Here is a 21,897-nt window from a genome sequence, read left to right on the forward strand (position 1 = left end):
TTCGTAATGACATTAGCCAAGATAATTCTGATTCTAAAAGATAACGATCCTTCATATAAGGTCATTTCAATATAAGAGCACGGTTGAGCTCATTTCAATCTTTATTTTTGTTACATATTTGTGCCCATGAAGCACCCAAAACATTGTTGGAGTGGGGTTCTTACAAATGATGTGCTCTCCATGTTTAATAATAATATAACACTCAACGTGTTTTGGGGGGAATATGTGTGCATTTGTTTAGGCACAAAACAGTCTAGAGCTTTTCTCCTTCTCAGATCATAGACAGGCAAACAGGCATAAAGCATTTGAATCAGGCCTGATGACATGCTTTAGATATCTTCTCAAAAACACATTTTCATAGCAGTAACTGTTTGTCTTAAGACTGACCTATTACACAATGATAAATCCTACAAACAAATAATGATGAGGCTCTCCTCAAACACAGTGCTTCTTGACCGTAGTCACCATTTGATCTGAGAAAAATGTAAGAAAGTCAACAAACAAACAAGTAAAATGGAATGCCTTTAATCAGTTTGTGAGTTGTGCAACAGATGGTGTTCCATTTACATGGATTGTACAACAATTCACACAATTCTGGCTAGATCTTTTTATCTGTGTAACTCTGAAATGGCAATATCCAATCACAACACTAATCCGGTTAAATGGAACATATGGCTTCTGCATAATCTACACAGTGAAGGTAACAGAGACAACGGTCCAACAATCGCACACAATTATCTCATCTCCGATCGAGTGAGAAATAAAAACATCCAATTAAGTGTTTGTCTTCTGTACTTAAATTAAACACGTGTGTTCAAGTTGCATTCAACATAAGCAAGTGTTACATCTCTTGCACTTAGTCCTTAAGAATATACGTTTTACTCTGGATGTGAGATTAGCAACAAAAACACAAGTGACAAAAACTAAAAATGTAAAAAATATGTTAACAGAAAAATAAAAGCTTGATTTTAAAAAGGACAAATGATTTCCCACTTAAAGAACTGTAATTTCTTATGGCAACAACACCTTAAAGACATTAAATCAAAGGATGTCTGATTTTCATTTGAAGTGTCACATTTGCACATAAAAGATAAATAGTGGTTGTAAAGGCAAAGTATGAAACTCTGCTTAGGATGATTTAAAAAACGCACTCTTGTTGTTTTGATATTAAATGGCAGTGATTAGGATCAAAAAAGTTGTCCTCATAACAGGACTTGTGCTGTTTTATAAAGAAGTCTTCCAGATTGGAGAATATAAAAAGCACAGACCGACAACTGTGAGGCCAGCGAAGGAAGCGTCAGCATTAACAGAAAGATGACCACAAAGAGGCATTCTTCACATGAACCGTCTAATGATTTTACAACAAACAAACACTTTGCTATACCGGTAATTTACACTCATGCAATATTTGCCCAGCGGCCTCAAGCAGAAAATACTTCACACTATGTTCTGTGGCTGCACGATGTGGAGAAGAATATAGAAGAAAACTAAAGGAAATCAGTCAGTTTCTTAAAACATTAAGACCCAAGCACAAAAAGGTTCTTCAAAATGCAGGGTGCACGGTATAATGTGCCACAACAGCCGAGTCCTGGACCGCCGTCTGGATGTCCATCTAGGATAGAGAACAGTTGCACGATGAAGAATTTAAAAAGGTGTCTCCATTTTTATTTTAATATACAGAGTGGGGAAGAAATACATGCTTTTTCCAATTATAGTTTAAAGTAATAACTTTTACGCACCTCTTTCCGCTTCTAATTAGAATTCCTTTGTCTCACATTCGTGTCTTTGTGATTTTCAGTAGAGTTGCTCTTCCTGAAAGAAAAAAAAAAACACAAAGGCAAGCATGAGTTATCGATAAAAGACAACATCTTGAGAGAAAGTGAAGTTGGTGAGTTGCTAACTGTACTTACAGAGGAGCAGATCCTGAGTCCTCATCTGCACAGCAGTAACCGGTCAATGAAGAAAACAAAAACAAGTCAGTTATCAATAACAGTGTTACTGGTGTGAGCAAGACATGCCTCTCCCACAGATGATAGTAGCAAATGTTAAAACCACATTCCCTGGTTGTGTTAATATAAAGAACACATCACTAAAGACTGGCGCATGTCTCTTTATTGGCTCTATAATATTTAAACTCCCATGAATCAAAGTGTGTGTACATGGTCCAGTCGTCCCTAGCATCACAGCGGCTCATGCAACACAAGCAAAAGACACAAGAGGAACACGCCATTGGCTGTATTCATATGAAAGCAGCTTTGAAAACGGACAGAGCTAACACACAACCTGGCGTGGACCAGAGCAAGAGAAACCCCATATCTGTGGCCAATGAGACGTATGTAAATGAAGTACCGAGCCTATTCTTTTTCATGCATAAAGTACAAGATGCGGAGGGCATGCAGACAGAATGCTTGAACCTCTAAATTCTCAACGTGTTCATGTCAAACCATTACACTAGCTTATGTGTCTCATTTGACTCTTTCATTGGCTCAAACACATGGTTTTTAAAAAGGGTCAATAGAGTGGAAGGAACGTGTTTGAAGCTCGCTCTGATTGCAGGGCCAGTGAAAGAGTGACCACATTCCTCTTCGAAGTGGTGACTATGAAAGCAGATCATTCAGACTCCCATAGCTTTTTGTTCCCACGCGGTCATCTCAGCTCAACCACTTCAGTCTGACATGCAGTTTTGTCCACTTACCAAAATGCAAAATCAGCAGCGAACAGAAAAGTAAAAATGTAAATAATAAAAATAATAGTTTCTATCACAGATCGTTTACACAAAAAGGGGGAATCTAACATCTGGTCATAATTAAAATAAAATACAAATAACAGACAAACCATAGACAATAAGGGTTCATAATAAATGCATGCAACTACAGCATTTATATCTGACTTTGAAAAAACGCTTTGCCCTAACGGTCTCTGGATTCCACTCGATCTTTCCTACTCAGCCAAATAAACAATGCCTACAGTGTGATGCCCTTTTCTCCGGTTGAAAGTTGAATGACTTTAAAGGCTACTTTAAAGTCCTTTAGTCTACGCATCAAGAGAAGTTGAGCACAAGTAGGAAATTACCGTCTACTGGTGGTAATTTTTACCACAGTCAATTTGAAACCTATCTTTTCATGATATATGGGCATTTTTCTACTCTCAAAACCTGTGTCATTATTTCACACCAAAAACTAAACGCAGTGACTAAAGGGGAAAGCAGTGGTGGAGTTGTCTAGGCTTCAGACGTCAGTTAGAAGATTGAAGAGGACCTAGGATTAAAGAAGCATCGATGGCAATTTCCTTAGCCGATTTGTCGGCCTTTATTATGACGGCATACATTGTTGTCGACACAATGTCTCATAAAAGTGAATAAGAAGGCTAATGTCTGTCTCAACAATGTTTACGATTTGATGTAGTATATCGTGGTGTCGGCAGCATGGCGTGCGTACCGTCAGTGACGTCATCGGGCTTTCTCCTCTTCTCGTAGATGAAGATGATGGTCACCAGGATGATGACCTCGGCCACGATGCCGAGGAAGGGCCACAGAGCGGCCAGGCGGCTGCGCACACGCAGGTGGATCTTATCAGAGTTGGTGCCCAGTTCATTGGTTCCAGAGCAGCTGTAGTCCCCAATGTCGTTCTCCATGCTCAGGTCATTGATGGTCAGGGTGGTCTTGTTGGGGGTGCTCTTGATCTCATATTTGACGGTAGTGCCGTTGATGATCGGCTGAGGGGTATTTTTAATGAATAAGTTAGTAATGCAAAAGACAGGTATTTGACATGATTTCCTTTTGCTTTAAAATAGAAGTGCTGGAAATAAAATAAAAATGTAATCACAATATTTAAGTTGACTGATGTTCTTTGCACGTTATCTGGGTTCAGTACAGGGGACAATGAACATGAATCATTTCAAGATAACCCAAGCTTAAGAAACAAATACCGTTGGGGCGCTGCCCTCTTCCTCTTTGAACCAGGTCCAGTCAGTGGGCAGTGGGTAGCCGTGGCTCACACACACCATCACACCTATGTCATTCTCATTGCCGTGCTCGGAGTGCTTGTAGGCAGCAACATGGGGAAGGACTACGGCAAGAAGAGAAACACATCGTCAAACTAGAATGGCAACCTGAGAGCGCAGTAGTCTGCCAATGTGAACTCACATGCTCCCACATGTAAACATCGAGTTCAATTGACATTAAAACTATCGATGAATGCAGCTTTGATCGGTGATATTACTGAATGAACTCACTTTTGACTTCAATAGTCTGCTTCACCTCTGGTTCGGTCAGGAACACACATTCATACTTCCCAGCAGAACTGTGGGTGATCTTTTCCAAACTATTGAAAGAAAAAAGAAAGAGGGATTCCATTACTCTTTGCAAACAGGTGGTGACTTTAAAAGATTCTACGAAAACACTTTCATGAGGCAGCGATTAGTTATCCAATCAGCGAGTAAGCATTCTCAACAGAAGCCCGTTAATGCTCAGTGGCCAGGGGTTACAAATAAAGCTGCTTGTTCATGCAACAAATATCTCAAATTTCCCCCGGTAATCACAATCCCGCTTTGTTCGGTGCTGCTGTCCCGTAGAGTTCTGCCCGCTCTCTAACGGGGAATTAAGGCCATGGCAAGTGAGCACACTGCTAGGGGAGCTTATCCGCGCTGCCAAGACTACAGGCAAAGCTGCACGACTGCACGGTCCATCTCTCTGATAATCAAGAGCACTGAATGGCGCCTCTAGCTTTGCTGCTAATGGAGGCAGCCAGGGAGGAAGAGAGAGTAGTGAGGGGGGGGGGGACAACAGACACACAAACGTGCAAGTGAGAGAGAACAGAGGATGAAGATGGATACTGACTGTAGTGTGAGAGCCAGAAAGGGACAGCATTAGAACCAGAGCAAAAAGACTGGAGCAAGACACGCAAAGCCGTTAGTTAATGTTCAGTTGGCTGGTGAGTGATGCAAAACATTGTTCTTCAATACAAGCTAGTGGAAGACGGCATGTTAATGACCAGTTTCAAGACAAAGGACATGTGCATCACAACCAGAGGATGAGCTCCTTTATTGTGCCATAGTAACTGCAGGGCAGATATGCCCATATGGCACACTATGGGGGGGGGGGGGGGGATATAGCTACTCACCGGAGGCTTGTGTATGCCGTGGCTTCCTTGGATATGGAAAGCTCAATGAGTTTGCCATTGTAGACCCAGTGGGAGCCCTTGATGTGGAGGGTGGTCTCCGTCAGGTTGCAGCTGAGGAGTGCAGAGGTCTGGTTGCTGACCTCAGAGGGTTCGGTGATGATGTTTGGAGCTTAAGATGAAGAGAGAACAAAATAATATATTAACAACCTTTTCTAAAATGGTTGAATTCCAGCTTATGACAAGTTTAGACATCAATGCTGCCGTAAAAAAGGTCAAACTAGTGTGATTTTCACGAGGTAACTAAAAAAAACGAGCAAAATGTAGTATCTGCACTTTGATGTGCAGTTAAGTCTTAATGCCTTTATACTTCATCCCTGAACGTATTGCAAATGTTTCATTATCAATAAGTGCAATCACTTGTAATATATAGTTCATTTGTATGTTTGCTTTTAACACTCAACAGTTTTCCTTACAGAAAATAGAGATTTTTTTTAAGCTCAAATGTAAGAGGGCATGTACATGACAGCCTTATGCCCACAGAAATAAAAACGTCTTGCTCATGCCAGGGTGTAAATAGATTGGGGTTTTAGTCGAGGTGACTGTTGAGTGCTAAGTGAAAATAATTACCAAGGCATCACATTGACTTTCAACTTACCAAATTTGAAAAGCAAAACCAATCTGTTCTCACAAATGGAACCAAGATACCAACGTGACAAAATGACAGGCTCTACACAAATTCACAGAACTTCCAAGAAAGTAGGAAAGAGCTCCCCTAATTGGGGCGGTCTGTCCCACCAACAGTAGAACAGAGGATAGGAGTTGTACTGGAAATCTAGCAGATACAGAAGTCTACAAGGTCATGGGGAAAATGTGTTTAAATAAATACACAGAAGATGCAACAAATGTGGTTTGAAATATAATACATATTTTGTTTTGCTTAAACAGCTTGAATAACTTGACCAATCTTTCAAAGTGAGAAAAATAATACCCAGAAAGATAGCCCATGACTGAGATTTGTAATAATGAGTTGCCATCTTCTGTGCATACAGTTTAGTATGCTATGAGCCACAGGGATGGTCTGAAAGCAGAACTAAAAGGGGGCACTGCCAATGTTAGTACCTATTAAGGAAACCGATGACTTTAATTCATGTCTACGAAGAAGAAATGCTAATCAAGAAATCTGACACCCCTTTTTTGTTTGTCTTTAAAAGATTTAAATCTTCATTGTTGCTCACATGGAATAACATTCCTGCAGGAGCCACTTGCACATGTCCAACCTTATGACCAGTATTATATTTTAAAACTGTATCATTGTGGTACCTATTGCTTGAAACAAGGGGGAAAAAAAGGCATCAGATTAAAGACACAGTTTTGTGTCAGGTGACACAGGATTAGGGAAAAGCCCAGCCAAACTCTATGACCAGGCTCGGACACAACTACAGGACATCCTTGGAGCTTTTGAGGAGAGTCGAGGGAGAGAGTATTCCGGGTTGGAGAGGGTATTGAACCGGGAGGCTTGGGAGTGGAACTAGGAGGCTTTGGGAGTGGAACTAGGAGGCTTTGGGAGTGGAACTAGGAGGCTTGGGAGTGGAACTAGGAGGCTTGGGAGTGAAACAGGAGCTGAATGTCCAGGACTTCAGTAATGAGGAGAGAACAGCCAAGCTACTTTGACCGGAGTCTCCTCGTGCTTCCTCTGCCACTCACGTTCAATCACAATAATGTTTGCCTGCGAGCGGATCCACTTGATTTTTGGCGTCTTCTTCAGATCGTTACGGTCAGGATCGTTGGAAGCTCGGCACTCGTACGTGCCCGAGTCGTTGAGGTTGAGGCTAGAGATGTGAAGGGTGCTAGTGGCGTGTGTTATATATGTGGCATTAATCAGCACACGGTCATCATGTGCCCCGTCAAAGAGCTGGGTGAAGCTCTCGTCACCCTGTATAAACCACCACTGCACTTCAGGGATGGGGTTCCCAACCACTTCACAGTGCAGCTCTGCGCTGTCACTGATCAGTTTCATCCGAGACATGGGGGATTTGATAAACCCCGCTGAGCAACGTGTACAGCCAGCCCAGCAAACAGAGATTTTAAGTATTGTTTAAAGGCGATGGGTTTAAAGCAAGCCATGTGATTTAATGGATTGGTGATAAAAGGCCGAGATAGAACAAAGACAAGCATACAGGAAAAAGAAAGAAAAAGAGACAACGTTAATAGAACACAAATGAAATGAAGCACATAGAACAAAGATCAGAGCATCATTTTCCACAAGTTATTTTGGTAAATAAATATTAGTTTCTGGCACTCTGACAAATGCAACCTAAAGAGGTAATTACGGATGAGCCAAGCTGATGTTTTTTTATATTTAAAAACTTTACAGTAAGTAGGGATTTTAAATGTCAGTGTGATAGTCGTTTAAAAGGCTTTAAAAGTACTTGAATTAGCAATTATTGAAAAACAAATGTTGTCAATCTTGGAATAAGCTTGATCAAGGCATCCCCAAAAGAGTTAAAGCATAAAAAGACAAAGACATTAAAAGCATCCAATAGCATTCCCATGAAATCAAAGCAATGTGGAATGAATGAAATATAAAGAAAAAGGCAGATGAGCTTCAAATGAAAAACATATCACCAAAAAATCCATGAAAGCCTTGGACAGGCAAACATTTCGGGCTGTCCGTGTAACTCGTGACATCCAACAGTGGTAAGGGTGTTAAACTGTGCTAACACCTATTTTTCCAATCCCCACTGAGAGGCGCCAACATTCAGCATTGGTGTATTTACAAGGGAAAACATTTAAAGCACTTCGGTTGCACTGAGCTGTGTGAAGGAATTATTTGTCCTTTGACTTTATGCTCACGAATTGTAGTCCCATAACATACCCTTTCTGATGGATTTACTTTAAACTTAAACATTTGTTTTCTTCCAAGAATTGAAGATCTGTATTTTCATAATAGGCAGGGAGGACTTGTTTGTCCTCTCAGTGGTGGCCAGGGGGGGAGGGGGTCAAAAATAAAATACCATTATCACGCTACAGGCCAATGCACGGCCAGCTTTTCAACTCCTCTCATAAAAACCTTAACTAATAGAGCAGAAGAAAACCAAGAATAAAAACGCCACAAATGAACATGGAGTCAATCAGACAAAACAAAAGAGGACCACTTTTAGATAACTTTCACCGAGACCCTCATTCTCTTTTCAAATATCATGTAACCTATGAAGGAAGCTTGGTGGCTTCCATCAGCACTACATAAAAGGTCAACTTCGTAGCACATGATTAACTTTAGCCCCCTGCTCTTTAGCCCTGGAGCCCTTTCAGAAAAAAAAATGTCATAGCTAATATTCTACCTTTGTGTATGATTAACATTAAGTGAATTGCCTGAACAATGTACAAAGGGATTGAAAACCTTAAAGCATACTGTACATGGAAAAACATATAATAACAAATGTCATGCAGATAGCAAATAAACCATAACCATGAGGATACGTGCTCATAACTTAGAGTGAGAAAGAGTTGGTTAAAAAATTAACTCAAGCAGGAATTTACTGATCCTATTACAAAGTCAAAGGGTACACACAAAGCTTAAAACATGTGATCCTCATGCCACTCAACAGTTGGGTGACAACGTGTATTGACATGTTTAAGATGAACAGGAAAAGATAGTCTGTGATTTCCATTAGTGACCCAGACAGCAGCAACCCTCCATCGTTTGATTTATCCCACTACAGCTTCATAATAAATTCGAAATAGTTTTACACTTCTCGATGGGAACCACCAAAGAGCAAATGTAGCCGTTAAAGAGCACCATATTTATGTATTTCATTTAACTTTAAAACGCATGACTCCACCCAACCTAACATCTAACAAAAGAATGTGGGAAACACTCCTCGTACAATGCAAGAACCGTTCCAATAGAAAATGGATGCCAGTGGTGCAACATGCAAAAAACAATGACACTCGTAGAAAACAGGCACACTGTTAAGAGGCCATGATATGTGTTCATTTCAGCCTTTCAAATACTCTGACAAGGTCACTGTTTGGAAATAAACAACTGATGGAGGAGGGGGCAAATACTTGTCACATTCAACAGACATAAAATCCTTTGAATATGACCAGATTTGTCAAGCTTTCAGTTTCCAGTGTAGAGTGATCTAGTAGCCAACCTTTTAGTCACTCAGTTGTGGTGGAATAAAGATGTATCAACACTAAGAAGTATGTCAACTCCCACAACCAAAATACAACAACCTGTCACTGTCTGTGTCGACTGCAATAGAATCATTTGAGTGAAGCAGGTTGAGCAGCCGGGATTTTAAAATGGTGGTTTGTTTTTCCTACCATTTAGCAAATGATTAGGACCTTTAAAATTTAAATTTAAAAGACAAAACAGAGGAAAATGACTCAGTTTGCATATTAGGAAGTGTGCTCTTTCAGAAAGCATGAACCCATTTCAACAGTATTCCATTTTAATTACGTAAAAAGGCATATATTTCATGAAATCAGACATCAAAATCCTAAGCACTACAACAACTGAATAACTCCCATTCGTATAAATGGCGTCCTATGTATTCACTATTGTATTTAAAGTCTTACAAGCTCATTAAGGGATGATCGTTCATAGAGATGTGGCATTAGGGTAACAATTTGAAGGTGGCTTTATTATAAAATGTAAAACATAACTGCTATATGCACAGCTAACGGCAGAAGTAAGCATCGCCATAAATATGGCTCACACCCAATTCCAAGGAGCATTTAAGCCAAGCCTGTTATTTGCCATAATATCCAACACTGACACCCATGTCACGTGACGCAACCAACAGGTAATTCATTGTGCTTTCTGTAACTAAGAGAATAGCTTTATTTCCACAGTAATGGTATTCAAATGTGACACATGCCATCATACGAGTTGGGCAAAGAAGGTCAAGCGGCAGGTCATTCAAAGACCCTCAATACAACATCTCTACCCTTTTAATGGAAAGCTGGGAGGGAGACTGTTTTTATTTAAGCATATTCAATTATCAAGAATAATACCTACATGTGATTGATTTTGATGACTTATAACTTAATTTATGGGGCAAAATACATCATCTCTAGGTGAGTGGCCCTCAGGGAAAAATGTGTGGACACCCCTGCTATAGTAGTACAAGTACTGCAACAGAAAATGACAGGCGGCTGCCAATACTGTATTGTGACAGCTGATACGCATCGTGTTGATTGGGCCTAATGTTACTGGCTCACAGAAAAGACAACCAATGGCCGGTCTATCAGAACAAACCACCAACTATGCCCATGGGGGATCTTCTAACGTCACAAAGCAATGCTCCAGTTCCTTAAATGCTGTGAGGAAACCTATTACAAATCTAAAATTACTATTGTACCCTCAGGGTGAACGTGAAGACAGCAGTTAACGATAATTACTGACGGTTACCATAACTTACCAACGTTACGCAACTGTCATTTAATTCAGTGGACAACAGCTAACTGAACCACCATACGCTTTAAATTAACGCCGTGTGAACGTTTACACCGCTAACATTTTATGAATATCTTACCTCGTTTCTTTAAAGCTGAGGCAGATAAAAAGACAAATCCAACGTTATGTAAATGGTGTTGTCACGAAACGGCCTGGTAAATCGTCCGAAAGGATTTTCCGACTAACGTTAAATGTGTCCATAGCGATAACACTAACCCAATGCAGCTAGCTCTAATACGTGACTGTTTCCTATTCACGCTGGTTACATTCCGTAATAATTGTATCTGCGAAAACATATTCGACAGAGAAAATACGTTTCATAACACTGGCTAATAAGAAGCAGAATTAACCATTGTTTAATGTTCTTAGGGTTAACCAGTAAGGGCAAAGTCAACGATACATTTTCTCCCAACATGGCTGACAAACAATTCTTACCTGTGGACGCATTGGCTCGCCAACAGCTCAACAGCAGGGCACTGACAGCCCACAGTAAGTTCATGGTGGATGATTAAGTATTAACTAAGTCGTCGAATAAACACAATGTTTAATTCGACGGGCGGAATCTTCTTCCTCCTTTTCCTTCTGAACTTCCAGCGAGATGTGGACCCTGAAATGTTTCAGTTGATGTCGTCCTCTGGTTGCACCTCACGCATACGCCCTGATCAGCACGTAAACGTGACGTAATACTTTAGAGGCGTGGCCACGCTCTCGGTCGCCATCATGAATGGACCTCTTTCTAAACCTATTTAACAGTGAGAAGTACTCAGATGTTTTGCAAAGTAGCAATAATATATTGTAAACATACCCTGTTTACGAAGTAAAAGTCCTGCATTCAAAATTGTACTTTAAGTAAAAGCACACATTTTCCAGTAACATATCGGACCATATCAGATTTTTTTTAAATACATTTTTGTTTAGGTTTTTTAAATTACTTGCTATAGGCTACTGTTGGGTTAACCTATACTGATTAATTGGTTGATTTATATTCTCTATTGTGAATCCATACCGGCAAAGTAGCTAGTAACTATTTAAAAAAAGAATGTAGTGTAATAAGATGTAAAAAATTGCCTCCAAAATGTAGTAGAGTGAAGTATAAAGTAGCATAATGCGAAAATAAGTTAAATACAAGTACCTGAAAATTGTAATTGCGTAGATGTACTTAGTTACATTCCACCCCTGATATTTCATGATCATATTTCTGTTATTTAAAAAAAATAGGCTCAATTTAATGGTATTAAAGGAAAAGTGGTGAAAGTTCCATTTCCATGTGTTTCAGGGGAACAACATTTTAAAGGGATGTTAATGTAAAATGTAATAAAGTCAAAACAGAATAATTATGTCGATGTTTAAGAGAACACCTTTTGTATCACATATTTACAGGACTAGCATGCACATCAGTAAACTCAATACAGTGTCTAAAGGAAATTCGCCCATATGTTGGTGAATACCAAAAATTGGGTAATGAATTGTCTGCATTATTTAAAATCTGATTTATGAGGTTAGTACTGGGTAAGAAACAATTGATCAGAAGGCATGGACCAGGCTCAGCACACCATTTAAAAAATGTAGGCTGTAATCAGTGACCATAATGACACATAACACAATTGAGATATTAGCAAAGAAATATCGAGATGATAGAAATATTTCTTCGAAGTTGGCTGTGAAATGGGAACTTGGAGAGAAAGCAATGAAAAACATGTAAGGCAAATTCCAGACAACCCAATAGTTGAATTAAGACTACTACAACCCTGCCTATTAAAAATGCATTTTAAATGTTTTCACTTGTTTGTTATTGAGTTATTTGTTTAGTCACAAAATCTGAATCATTTCTAGAAGTGAGCTGCAACACTTAAAAAAGATACACATACACACACTTTTACCGAGCTAAAAAAGTGGTTTTAGACATTGAATCTGTAGTCACTGAACATTAAAACACCATTTCATTTTTTAAGGTAAATAGTTACACAAGAGGTTCCGTTCTTAACAATCCCCTCAGATGAAAGGCCTTTGAACCCTAACCCCCGGGGAGAAGAGGTACAATGCAGAGGAAATACACCCATATTGCTTAACAATAAAAGGAAGCAGAATATTTTTGGCTTGTTGATAACATTTCACGAGTTCAGGACTTTCTCTGAAAGTACAAAATGGTCACGAAACCTTATATAATAATAATGGTTGGTCCAAGAATCGGCAAGATGTCCTTAAAAGGGACATACATTATACTGGGGGAAATCAGACTATAGCTTGCCTGTTTTCAAAAAAGCTTTACCGTATTACATATTTTTTTGTTCAATTATTGTGATTTGCTGTACAAACTACATTTTGGAAAATGTTCTTGTTTCACCGTACTTGTGTCTAACAGACTTTGTCCCAGTGGTTGACCATGTATGTTGTCACTTTATGAAACAAGCTCAATTTTCATAATAAGACTTCAAATAGGATTATATACACACCCAAACACAGACACAGAGAATGCTTTACATGAATTTTGAGTGGTAGCACCCAAACAGCTTTATTTTCATATCATTTTTTTTTTTTGACACGACCATACTGCAAATCAATAGATTTCAACTGGCAACTTTAGAAAATATTTAATTTACCTTTAAGTTAAAAATGCAAAAAAGCAATGAAATGTTTCTAATTATTTTTAGGCTTGCAGATAACACAACAAAATCCTAATATGTTTAATTTGATTTTTGATTTTCCAAACGGCACCAAATTACTGCAATTTGACGCTTCATTTTCAGTGCAAACAACAGTACCTGTATGGTCTCAGGTCATCTGTAAGTGGATCTTGAAAATAAAATCATTTCATAAACTATTTTGTTTCGAGATTAAAACAAATCAAATGTAATATTCTAAACCACGAAGAAACTGAAATGCACACTAATCGTGCACTTTGGGTCATTTTATCAGAGATATGAATGCTACTTATAAAAAGGAATAACTGTACATTTGTTTTTGCCTCATTTGCAAAAGAGACTGTCTCGTTGTCCCGAGTCTTCTACCTTTGGATCCCTTTGTTTTCTCTTCCTGTATGAGGGGATTCGAGCCCTTTTGAAGTACTTCTCCACATCCGCCCTGACAGAAGCTGCACTCCCTCCGCCTTTCCTTTGTTCAGATCCCTGATCAAGGTGGGAGCAGCAGGGCAGGCAGAACTGCATGGACCTCACGTATCACTTACCCCTGATCAGGCTCCAGTGCTCCTGGCCGCTGCTCAGGTCCCTACCCTACAGCGGGGGGGACTGGAGGTCACAGCTCTGAAGTACAGCAGCCTAGGAGCTATAAACAGCTCGTAGGGTGATGAGGACAAGTGGTCCTCTATGAGTTATCAGTGGAGTTCTCATTGCTGGTCGAACTCGAGGACTGAGGTGTAGAGGAAGATGAAGAGGCGGAGGAGGAAGAGGAGGAGGGGGTAAAGTTCATCCCTGATAGTTCTGGAGGGTTTGTTGCCGTGTTCTGTCCACTCAAGCTTTTCCTGCACACTGGACAAGTGTCATGCTGGAGAGAAAGAGTGATAAAATAAGCTCTGTAACGGATATTGATGATACTTCCACATCACACAGTTCGATATATCAGACATAAGAAGGCTGAGGTGCATTACCTGTTCCAGCCAGGGGACTATGCAGTCATTATGGAACATGTGATTGCATGGGAGCTGCCTCACAATCTCTCCAACACTGTAATCGTCTTTACACACTGAACATTCCAGTCCTGAAGCTGAAAACAAATGTGTAAATAACATTATTTGATATGATTTGTCAAGTAGTTTGGGACAAGGGGTTTAAAGAAAAACAAACTGCAACAGAAATGTTTAAAATAAGATGTGATAATGAAGGGTTGGTTTTTTTCAGAAAGAGGGTAGGATGCTGTGCTGCTGGGCGACTTGACTTAAGCTATGCTGAGTGACTAGCGCTCTAAAACAGGATGTGATGGGTGTGTTCAGTACCTAGGATAACTATAAAAACAGCACATATAGATGGACTTTAAACATGTTTGAATTCAAAAAAGATTCTGTCTACCAATAAGTCAGATTATACCTCCAATAAGATTTTTTTTTTTTCATCCCTTTGAGCTCACTTGTTGAAAAACTTGAATCAAACATTCTTAAATGTTTAAAGCTACATTTATTGAAGGTGGCTAGTTTGGCAAAATGGTTAATGCATTGAAATACCACTGATGTATTTGGCGCACTCAACTTTCAATACAAAATTAAATGATATCTCTGTACAAACAATGTTTCATCTTATATATTTGAAGGAAAAAGAAAACCAGCCATAACACATTATATTACACTCCAGAAAATGGTTTAACTTACCAACGTGATCCTCTGTAATATGAACTATAGGAAGGGTTTTTATTTTATCCCTGTCAGCAGGCGGAGGACCCGTGTTCTCAAACTGGTTTAATAACTAAAGACGAGAAAAAAAGACGGACAATTATTTAAATGTAGTTTGCATGCTTAATACTGCAGATATAACATGTGTAAAATGTTCAAACAAATCCCTACTGGAAGTAATCACACATGAAACTATTTAAAACAATGAGGACTTCTTAATAAATACCTGAGTTATAATTGCATCTAGTCCATTAGCACCCCAGGCATAATCCATAGGATTTGAGTGAAGAACACCCCTTAAAAAGAACAATCAAACATTAGAGCAGTTAGGAGACACCGAGTGCATTTTGTGGAGAACTCATTTTTATTGTTAAATATAGATCCGTGCCTGATACTCACCAGGGTCCAACACCAATATTTGGCATTGCAGTGGGTGCAATTATTCCATTCACCAGTTGCTGAATGATTCTATAATAGAAAATATAGCACTATTATAAATTAGAACAAGTGATCCACTATTAAGGAACCTCTTAGTCCCACTCATGCTTGAGTTCTGACTCAAGTCCCAGTCTGTACTCTTACCCCTCTAAAGTGGGAACTCCCTCTGGCCTCCCTGCTTGTCGCCTTGAGCCATGACGACTTCTCGGTTGCCTCGCACCATATCGTTGCCGTGATGTCGTTTCCCTTTCTCGCCTGTTTTCTGCGTCCCTGTTGTCCTCTGTTCCCAGCCCAGCTCCGAAGTCGAAGCGGTCGTCGAAGACACCCAGGGCAAACTGGCCGTAGCCCGAAGGGAATGTAAACATGTGCTGGTCGGGATTCTGGGAGAAAAACAGGATTGCTGTAATCTTGATGGTAGAAACATGTGAAGCTTTGCAAGTCCTCTACATACCTGCAGCTATTTATTGTACCAACAAACACCTGAAGCACTAGAGTTTTGTTGACAGTGAGGTCAAATTTCGAACCAATGGAAATGCATGCCGGCAAAGAGAACCCCCCTTTAACTTTAGTAACATCATCATCACATCCTCAGTAACATTTAAAGGTTACCCTACAGCACTAACATAACCTACATATCAGGCCATCACTGTTACCTGTCTTTGGGCACAGTTATAACAGCCCAATCAATTCGATATAACATTACAGAGACAGAATTTGTTCCGTTAGAAAAGCAGAAGTGGAAACTATGACAAGACTTCCATCCTGTGCAGTTCTAGATGAGCAAAACATGCAGATGGAAACCATTTCAGGAAATTCTGACACATTATGAAACCTTGTAGTGAAAAAAGGGATTGATACCTCAAATGGTTGCTGGTTCTGGGGGGCACTGGAAATGGTAGACGTGGAGCCATTGTCAGCACTAAACAGGGGACAAGTGGTTACTAAGGGATGCTTTATCATAGTTTACATAATTTGCAATTATGAAATCAAGCTTTTCTATGACTTATTTCTTCCCCAATTGTTACTTGATCTAACATATGAAGGTGTTGAAATGTAAAAGGTTTAAGGGGTTCGTATACTAAATATCAGCTTAGGCATGTTCATAATCGGCTTTATTTGCCAATTATGTGAACCCTACTATACAGTATACACAGTTGTGAATGATGGTTCATTTTATGAAAATAAGGATATTTAGATAATAAATAATTTCCTTTACAAAGAACATCTATGAAGTTACATTACACATAGGGAATGATTGAATACTTTTCATAACTCTCTTAGAGGTACAGTGTAATAGTCACAAAAAAGGGCCTTGATTAGGAAAACTGGGCTCAATATAAAATGCATACACACCTTCTCTCCTCCAGCAGTTCCTCAATAAACCCTGAATCACATCTTGGACATGTGTACTCCTGTAAACAAACAAAATGTTATAAAAGCCAGCACGCCTACCATCTCAACAAAGAAAAGCAGTGTGAAATGTTTGAAGGTCTGACAAAAGACTGTTGGGCAAGCAACACCCAATTGTTCTATTCCTTGTAGTGAGTAAACATTACAGGTCATCTTCTCTGACACTGTTGAAAGTGGCACTTCTGAAATATATGTTTAACACCTGGGAGTTGTACACACTAGGCCAGAGGTACCAGACAGATTGGAAGACTGGAATATACCATGCAACACTAATACATATGTTTGACTTCATTTCTTAATGTAAGGGAAAGCATACAGCGATGGTGGCAGGTGAGATGACCTGAAGTTTTAGTAGCTGCCACAGCCAACTTTAGCCTTGCCTGGATTTGGCAGGTGCTTATTTCCTTTTGTGTGTCACTATTTGATAAGGACACTGTAATCGGTAAGCCAACACAAAGGTCACCAGGTCACCAACTGGATTTTATTTTTGATCCATTTAGGACATCCACCGGCAGAGATGTAAATCAGGTAGTGGATTGCATACGCCCAACCACCAGAATGAGCTACGACTTCTCTCCCAGGCTCCAAACACACCACATCATCCTTGTGCTTTTTCTTAGTATATATAGATGTGTTGTCCTTATGTTTGTTTTATGATAGTCATGTGTCAATCAGATGCATATGAGATGGCTGAAATTACAAAATAAAATTAACCTGAACTCAAAATAACTAAAATAAGTGGCTATTAATAACGACAACACAGCAGTTGGGGTGTTAATGTGGCCACAGGCCCAACCAGCATCCTACAGAAACCTATGGCTGAGCTTTGCATTGTGAAGAGCACATTTACAGCTCTGTGACAGATCATTCTAGCCCCTAACAAGCATGCCACTTGTGTGCTTTTATTGAATAGCAAAACAAGAAAAGGATGCAGTGGCATTGTTGCTGTTGGAGTGATTAACAACCAAGCAAACATAGTAAGGACAGCTTCTCACAAATGAAACGAATACCCGAAGTCGATCATTTGAGGCGATCAGTGTCAAAGAGTAGACCGTTTTTGTTAGTGAATATAGCTAACAGTTAGGCTAACATACCCCGTCAAACGCAGAATAATCAACGAATTATCCAGCCAAACGATGTTATAAATGACACATGACAACGCAGCAGTGGCAGTTGCGTAATGACTACGTAGTATAAGTTTGTATGCTGGTGGATTTACTACTTAGATAACAAGCTAACTAACACTGTATTAGCGTTAGCAAGATAAACGGGACCCTCGTAGTAGCCAGCTAACACTGTTAGCATGCTAACTGTTGGGGCCGTTGCTAAAAAGCTTTCCAATAAAGTAACGACAACACCACTTTTGTTTTAATTTGTACAACTGAATGCATGTTTACTTTATGTATACGGTACTTACGGGAAGCCGAGGACTAATCTCTGCGGAGCATCTGTGACAGAAGAACCGGCTGGGCCATGGAGGAGCTTCAGCCATTTTTAACAACTAAACAGGTAGAGAGGTGGAGGAAGGACTACGGAGCACCGGAGAGGTCAATGTTGACGGAGCGAGAAAATACAACAAACGTACATTAGAAATAATAATAGGCCTACAATATAAATGTGTTATATATGAAAGATGAAAATGTAGAAAAAACAAGCAAAATCAATATTACTGGATACGTTATATATTCTATCCTATAATTACAGATTAGGATTGTGAAATTGAAAATGGATTAATTTGGCTTTTTATTTTACAAAAGGTGTAAACATAAGAAATTCAAACCAGGCTTATTTTACTGTTGAATTATCTATGTATTTGCATTTCCAAAAGACTAACCATTATGTGTGATAAAGAATATGGCCACATGGTGGTGCTTTTGTGTACCAATTGATGAAGAGTTTTACTGTACTTCACATGGTAGCCAGGGACTGAGGACACAATACATTCTTGCTATATTAACTTAAGAAATGATGAAATATTCATTCAGGTTATTATATCTTCGGGTTAACCAGGTTTAGTTGTCCTTAATTCATACTCACATACCAATGAAAACGTCTGTATTATGTATCACCACAATGTGTCTCCATTGAACTCCAGTAATATTCCTGATCAGGGCCTTCTTATGTCCCTGTTCACATATAAACCAGAGATGTGTTTTTGCAATCTTGCACGGCACTGGATCTATTTTGACACATTTTACTTTTCCATTGAAGTCAACCACCTCTTGAGCCTAACTGTCATACTTAAAATGTTGAAAAGTAGCATCTGTTTGTTTGAGAAACGCATCTCGTCGAAGGTGGATTTGTGTGTTTCCTTGATTATTTGACAGTTGTTGTTGGAACCATTTTATCAAGTGTCAAATCAGACAAATAAATCAGTTAACAAATAGCCCTTCACATGGGAAAGACATTCTCTCGTCTTGTGTGGACACAGCCAAGTTCTTGTTGGCGGATATCTGTCGGCCCTGAGATAGCAGTGAAGTTCTTGCTTAGTTGCATAAATACTGGAGAAGAAAATGATTGATTTTGTTTTGTTTTTGGGTCTGTTTTTATTTTCGAGGCTGTAAATTAAAAATGTCCTCAATATTTTTGTTTCACAGGTATCCATAATGTGATTTCCATATAACTGCAGAGTGACGGCTGTAAAAATGTCTGCACTATCTCTGGTGCTTGGCGTCACATGTTGAGAGTAAGTAGGAGTTCCCATCCGACCTCTTATCAGCCAATCACATCCCTCAAACCATCTGGCCTGATATTTATTTTTTTCTAGATGAGAGTAACCCTGGATGCAATTAGTTTCTATTGTATTCATAATGTTGCAGAAAATCATTTTTGTCAAAAGTTCTAATACTGCAAGATGTTAAGTGGCCCAATGGTTTAATTTCCCAACATGGCAGGCAAAGATATGATTAGTTATATTAGGCATGGATGTTTTCTCAAAGCTCACAGTGTAACCTAACTCGTCTCTGGGCCGGCATTGTGTCTGAACTGGCCATGTGGGAGCGAGAAAGACACGACTGTCCCATGGGCTGAGATTAGAGAGGGTCTGATAGCATTGAGGTTTGCTATGTCTGCCTGGCTGAGGTAAGCTTTTGTCTCTCCGCGCCCAGTGCGTCACCGCCAGCCCAGTCAAATGCTCATTGTAGCAATTGAATTTGTGGAGTGGGTGACTTTGGGTCAGGGACAGGTCGTGAGAGCAGGAGAAAACATCTTTACCAGACAGAGCAATGATCACGTTGGACTTGAGTTGTGGTATTTGAAGACATATTAATACATTCGATTTTTTCATGCTGTTATTTGCATAAATGCTGTAAAACTCTGCAAGGGATTTGAATTATTCCTGCTGATGTGATAAACCCACTTTTAGATTGCACATGTATCGATGTAAAATCACATGCTGTAATACATCCACGTACAGTTTGTTGTTGTGTTCTCTGGCTTCTTTTTAAGGTTTATGTATTACACTCAATTACACTATGAGGTGATTAAGTGCTGCAGCCATGGCGGCAGACAGATATGCTGTAAGGGACACTGCTGCTTTTGTCACTCCATAGAGTTTTTCCAGACACTCCAGCCGGGATTGCCCCACATAGTCCCTCTGGGCCCCTCTAATCAAACTCGGGTACAAACATAAACACACACAGACACACACTCAGCAACAACAGCCGCCTGCTAGAACTTCCTGGGCCTCTTAGTCATGCGTCACTTGTTTTCAGTCCAACCCATCGAAGACTCTTTCTCCCTCCAGACACACTCTGTCTGAGGCCATGTGTCACAAGAGCTGTGCATCAGACACACAGCTGTGCATCAGACACACACACACACACACACACACACACACACACACACACACACACACAACACACACACACACACACACACACACACACACACACACACACACACACACACACACACACACACACACACACACACACACACACACACACACACACACACACACACACACATTTTTGTATAGCCTTCTCTTTTAGTTTCTTTTCCTAGTCACTTTAAGGTGCAAACTAGCAGTATGGTCATTCCCATCCAATTCAGCTTTACTCTATACATTTGTATCAATTAACACATTTTAGCATTCTCATGCGATAAACAAAGATATTGAACATGGGGAATATTATACTTGATAAACATTTGCGTTAAGCTCAAATGACTGCTATGACTAGCCTCACAGACGTGCTAGCATAGTTGTGGACTTTTATTCTTTATTCTCTTTATTCATATAAATGTCTTGTGGCTTTTTGGGGTTATCCTTTCCTATAGTGTGTTATGTAGGTTTTTGTGCTAGTGTAAAGTGTCTTCAAAGGCTAAAATCCTTGTGTTTCCTCCAGAGGGAGTTTCTCTCCCACACCACACACCCCGCCTGAAATGCCTCAATTGGACTCCTTTGTTTACTTCCGTAACGTAGTGACATCACAATGTAACGAGTGCTCTGACACATGATAGGCCAGGACATCTCTAAGCGGTTTACCAATCACAACAGAGCTGGCCTGCTAACCAATCAGAGCAGACTGGGCTCTGGTTTTAGACAGAGGGTGGAAAGAGGTGCTGCTGCGCAGGCAGTATGCGAATAAGATACTTTTCAACATTAAAGCATGTAAACATGTCACAGCAGAGGCACAAAACACAAATATGAAGCTGCAAATTAGCATGATTGGTCCCCCTTTTAAAAAAAGAATCCTAACTTGTCTATGATATCATGAGTAACAAAGAATCATTCACAAAAACCGAATGATGCAATATAGTGTAAAGTCAAAGGAAACACAAGGACACTGAGCACAAGATACAAACCATATCATGTTGGAAGGACATACTGTGATGTTATCTGTTCTACCCAGCCCATCCCACACATCAACACCAACTGAAAGACCTCCACAGCAGGGAAGAAAAGTTCCCAAGAAAAACAACAAAGCCTATCGCATTTCCACATAGAATTCCCCAAAAGGTGGATGAATGTGTAATGAAGGAGAAAAAGGACAATAACAAGTGTGTGTACAAGAGGAACACTTCAGAATATTATCTAATGGAGTATTGTTATTGGCTGGCATTCAGCTTTAGTTACTACTTTTCAGGTTACAGTTTTTCACACGCTTCCTCTCCAAGGAAAAAGC

General features: G+C 39.7%; 2 protein-coding genes across 3 annotated transcripts; both read right to left on the reverse strand.

The window, feature by feature from the left end:
• Window positions 1–509: 509 nt before the first annotated feature.
• On the reverse strand, window positions 510–11,290 carry bsg (basigin). 2 transcript variants are annotated; one of them, XM_034216245.1, is made up of 8 exons: window positions 11,020–11,290; window positions 5,121–5,289; window positions 4,234–4,322; window positions 3,928–4,067; window positions 3,438–3,714; window positions 1,911–1,923; window positions 1,740–1,812; window positions 510–1,612 (listed from the first exon to the last, which is right to left on the reverse strand). In XM_034216245.1, exons 1-7 carry the CDS (start codon window positions 11,081–11,083, stop codon window positions 1,752–1,754), a joined length of 813 nt encoding a protein of 270 aa, XP_034072136.1. In that variant the 5' UTR covers window positions 11,084–11,290; the 3' UTR covers window positions 510–1,612; window positions 1,740–1,751. The 2 variants fall into 2 exon arrangements, with proteins under 2 accessions (XP_034072136.1, XP_034072135.1); XM_034216244.1 differs by having other exon boundaries at window positions 1,911–1,935.
• Window positions 11,291–12,059: 769 nt separating this feature from the next.
• LOC117546131 (E3 ubiquitin-protein ligase RNF126-like) lies at window positions 12,060–18,319 on the reverse strand. The gene is made up of 9 exons (XM_034216243.1): window positions 18,189–18,319; window positions 16,715–16,773; window positions 16,220–16,280; window positions 15,506–15,741; window positions 15,323–15,391; window positions 15,150–15,219; window positions 14,903–14,996; window positions 14,189–14,304; window positions 12,060–14,085 (listed from the first exon to the last, which is right to left on the reverse strand). Exons 1-9 carry the CDS (start codon window positions 18,261–18,263, stop codon window positions 13,906–13,908), a joined length of 960 nt encoding a protein of 319 aa, XP_034072134.1. The 5' UTR covers window positions 18,264–18,319; the 3' UTR covers window positions 12,060–13,905.
• Window positions 18,320–21,897: the final 3,578 nt, after the last annotated feature.

The sequence above is a fragment of the Gymnodraco acuticeps genome, unplaced genomic scaffold (genome assembly GCF_902827175.1).
Source record: "Gymnodraco acuticeps unplaced genomic scaffold, fGymAcu1.1, whole genome shotgun sequence".
NCBI lineage: Eukaryota > Metazoa > Chordata > Actinopteri > Perciformes > Bathydraconidae > Gymnodraco > Gymnodraco acuticeps.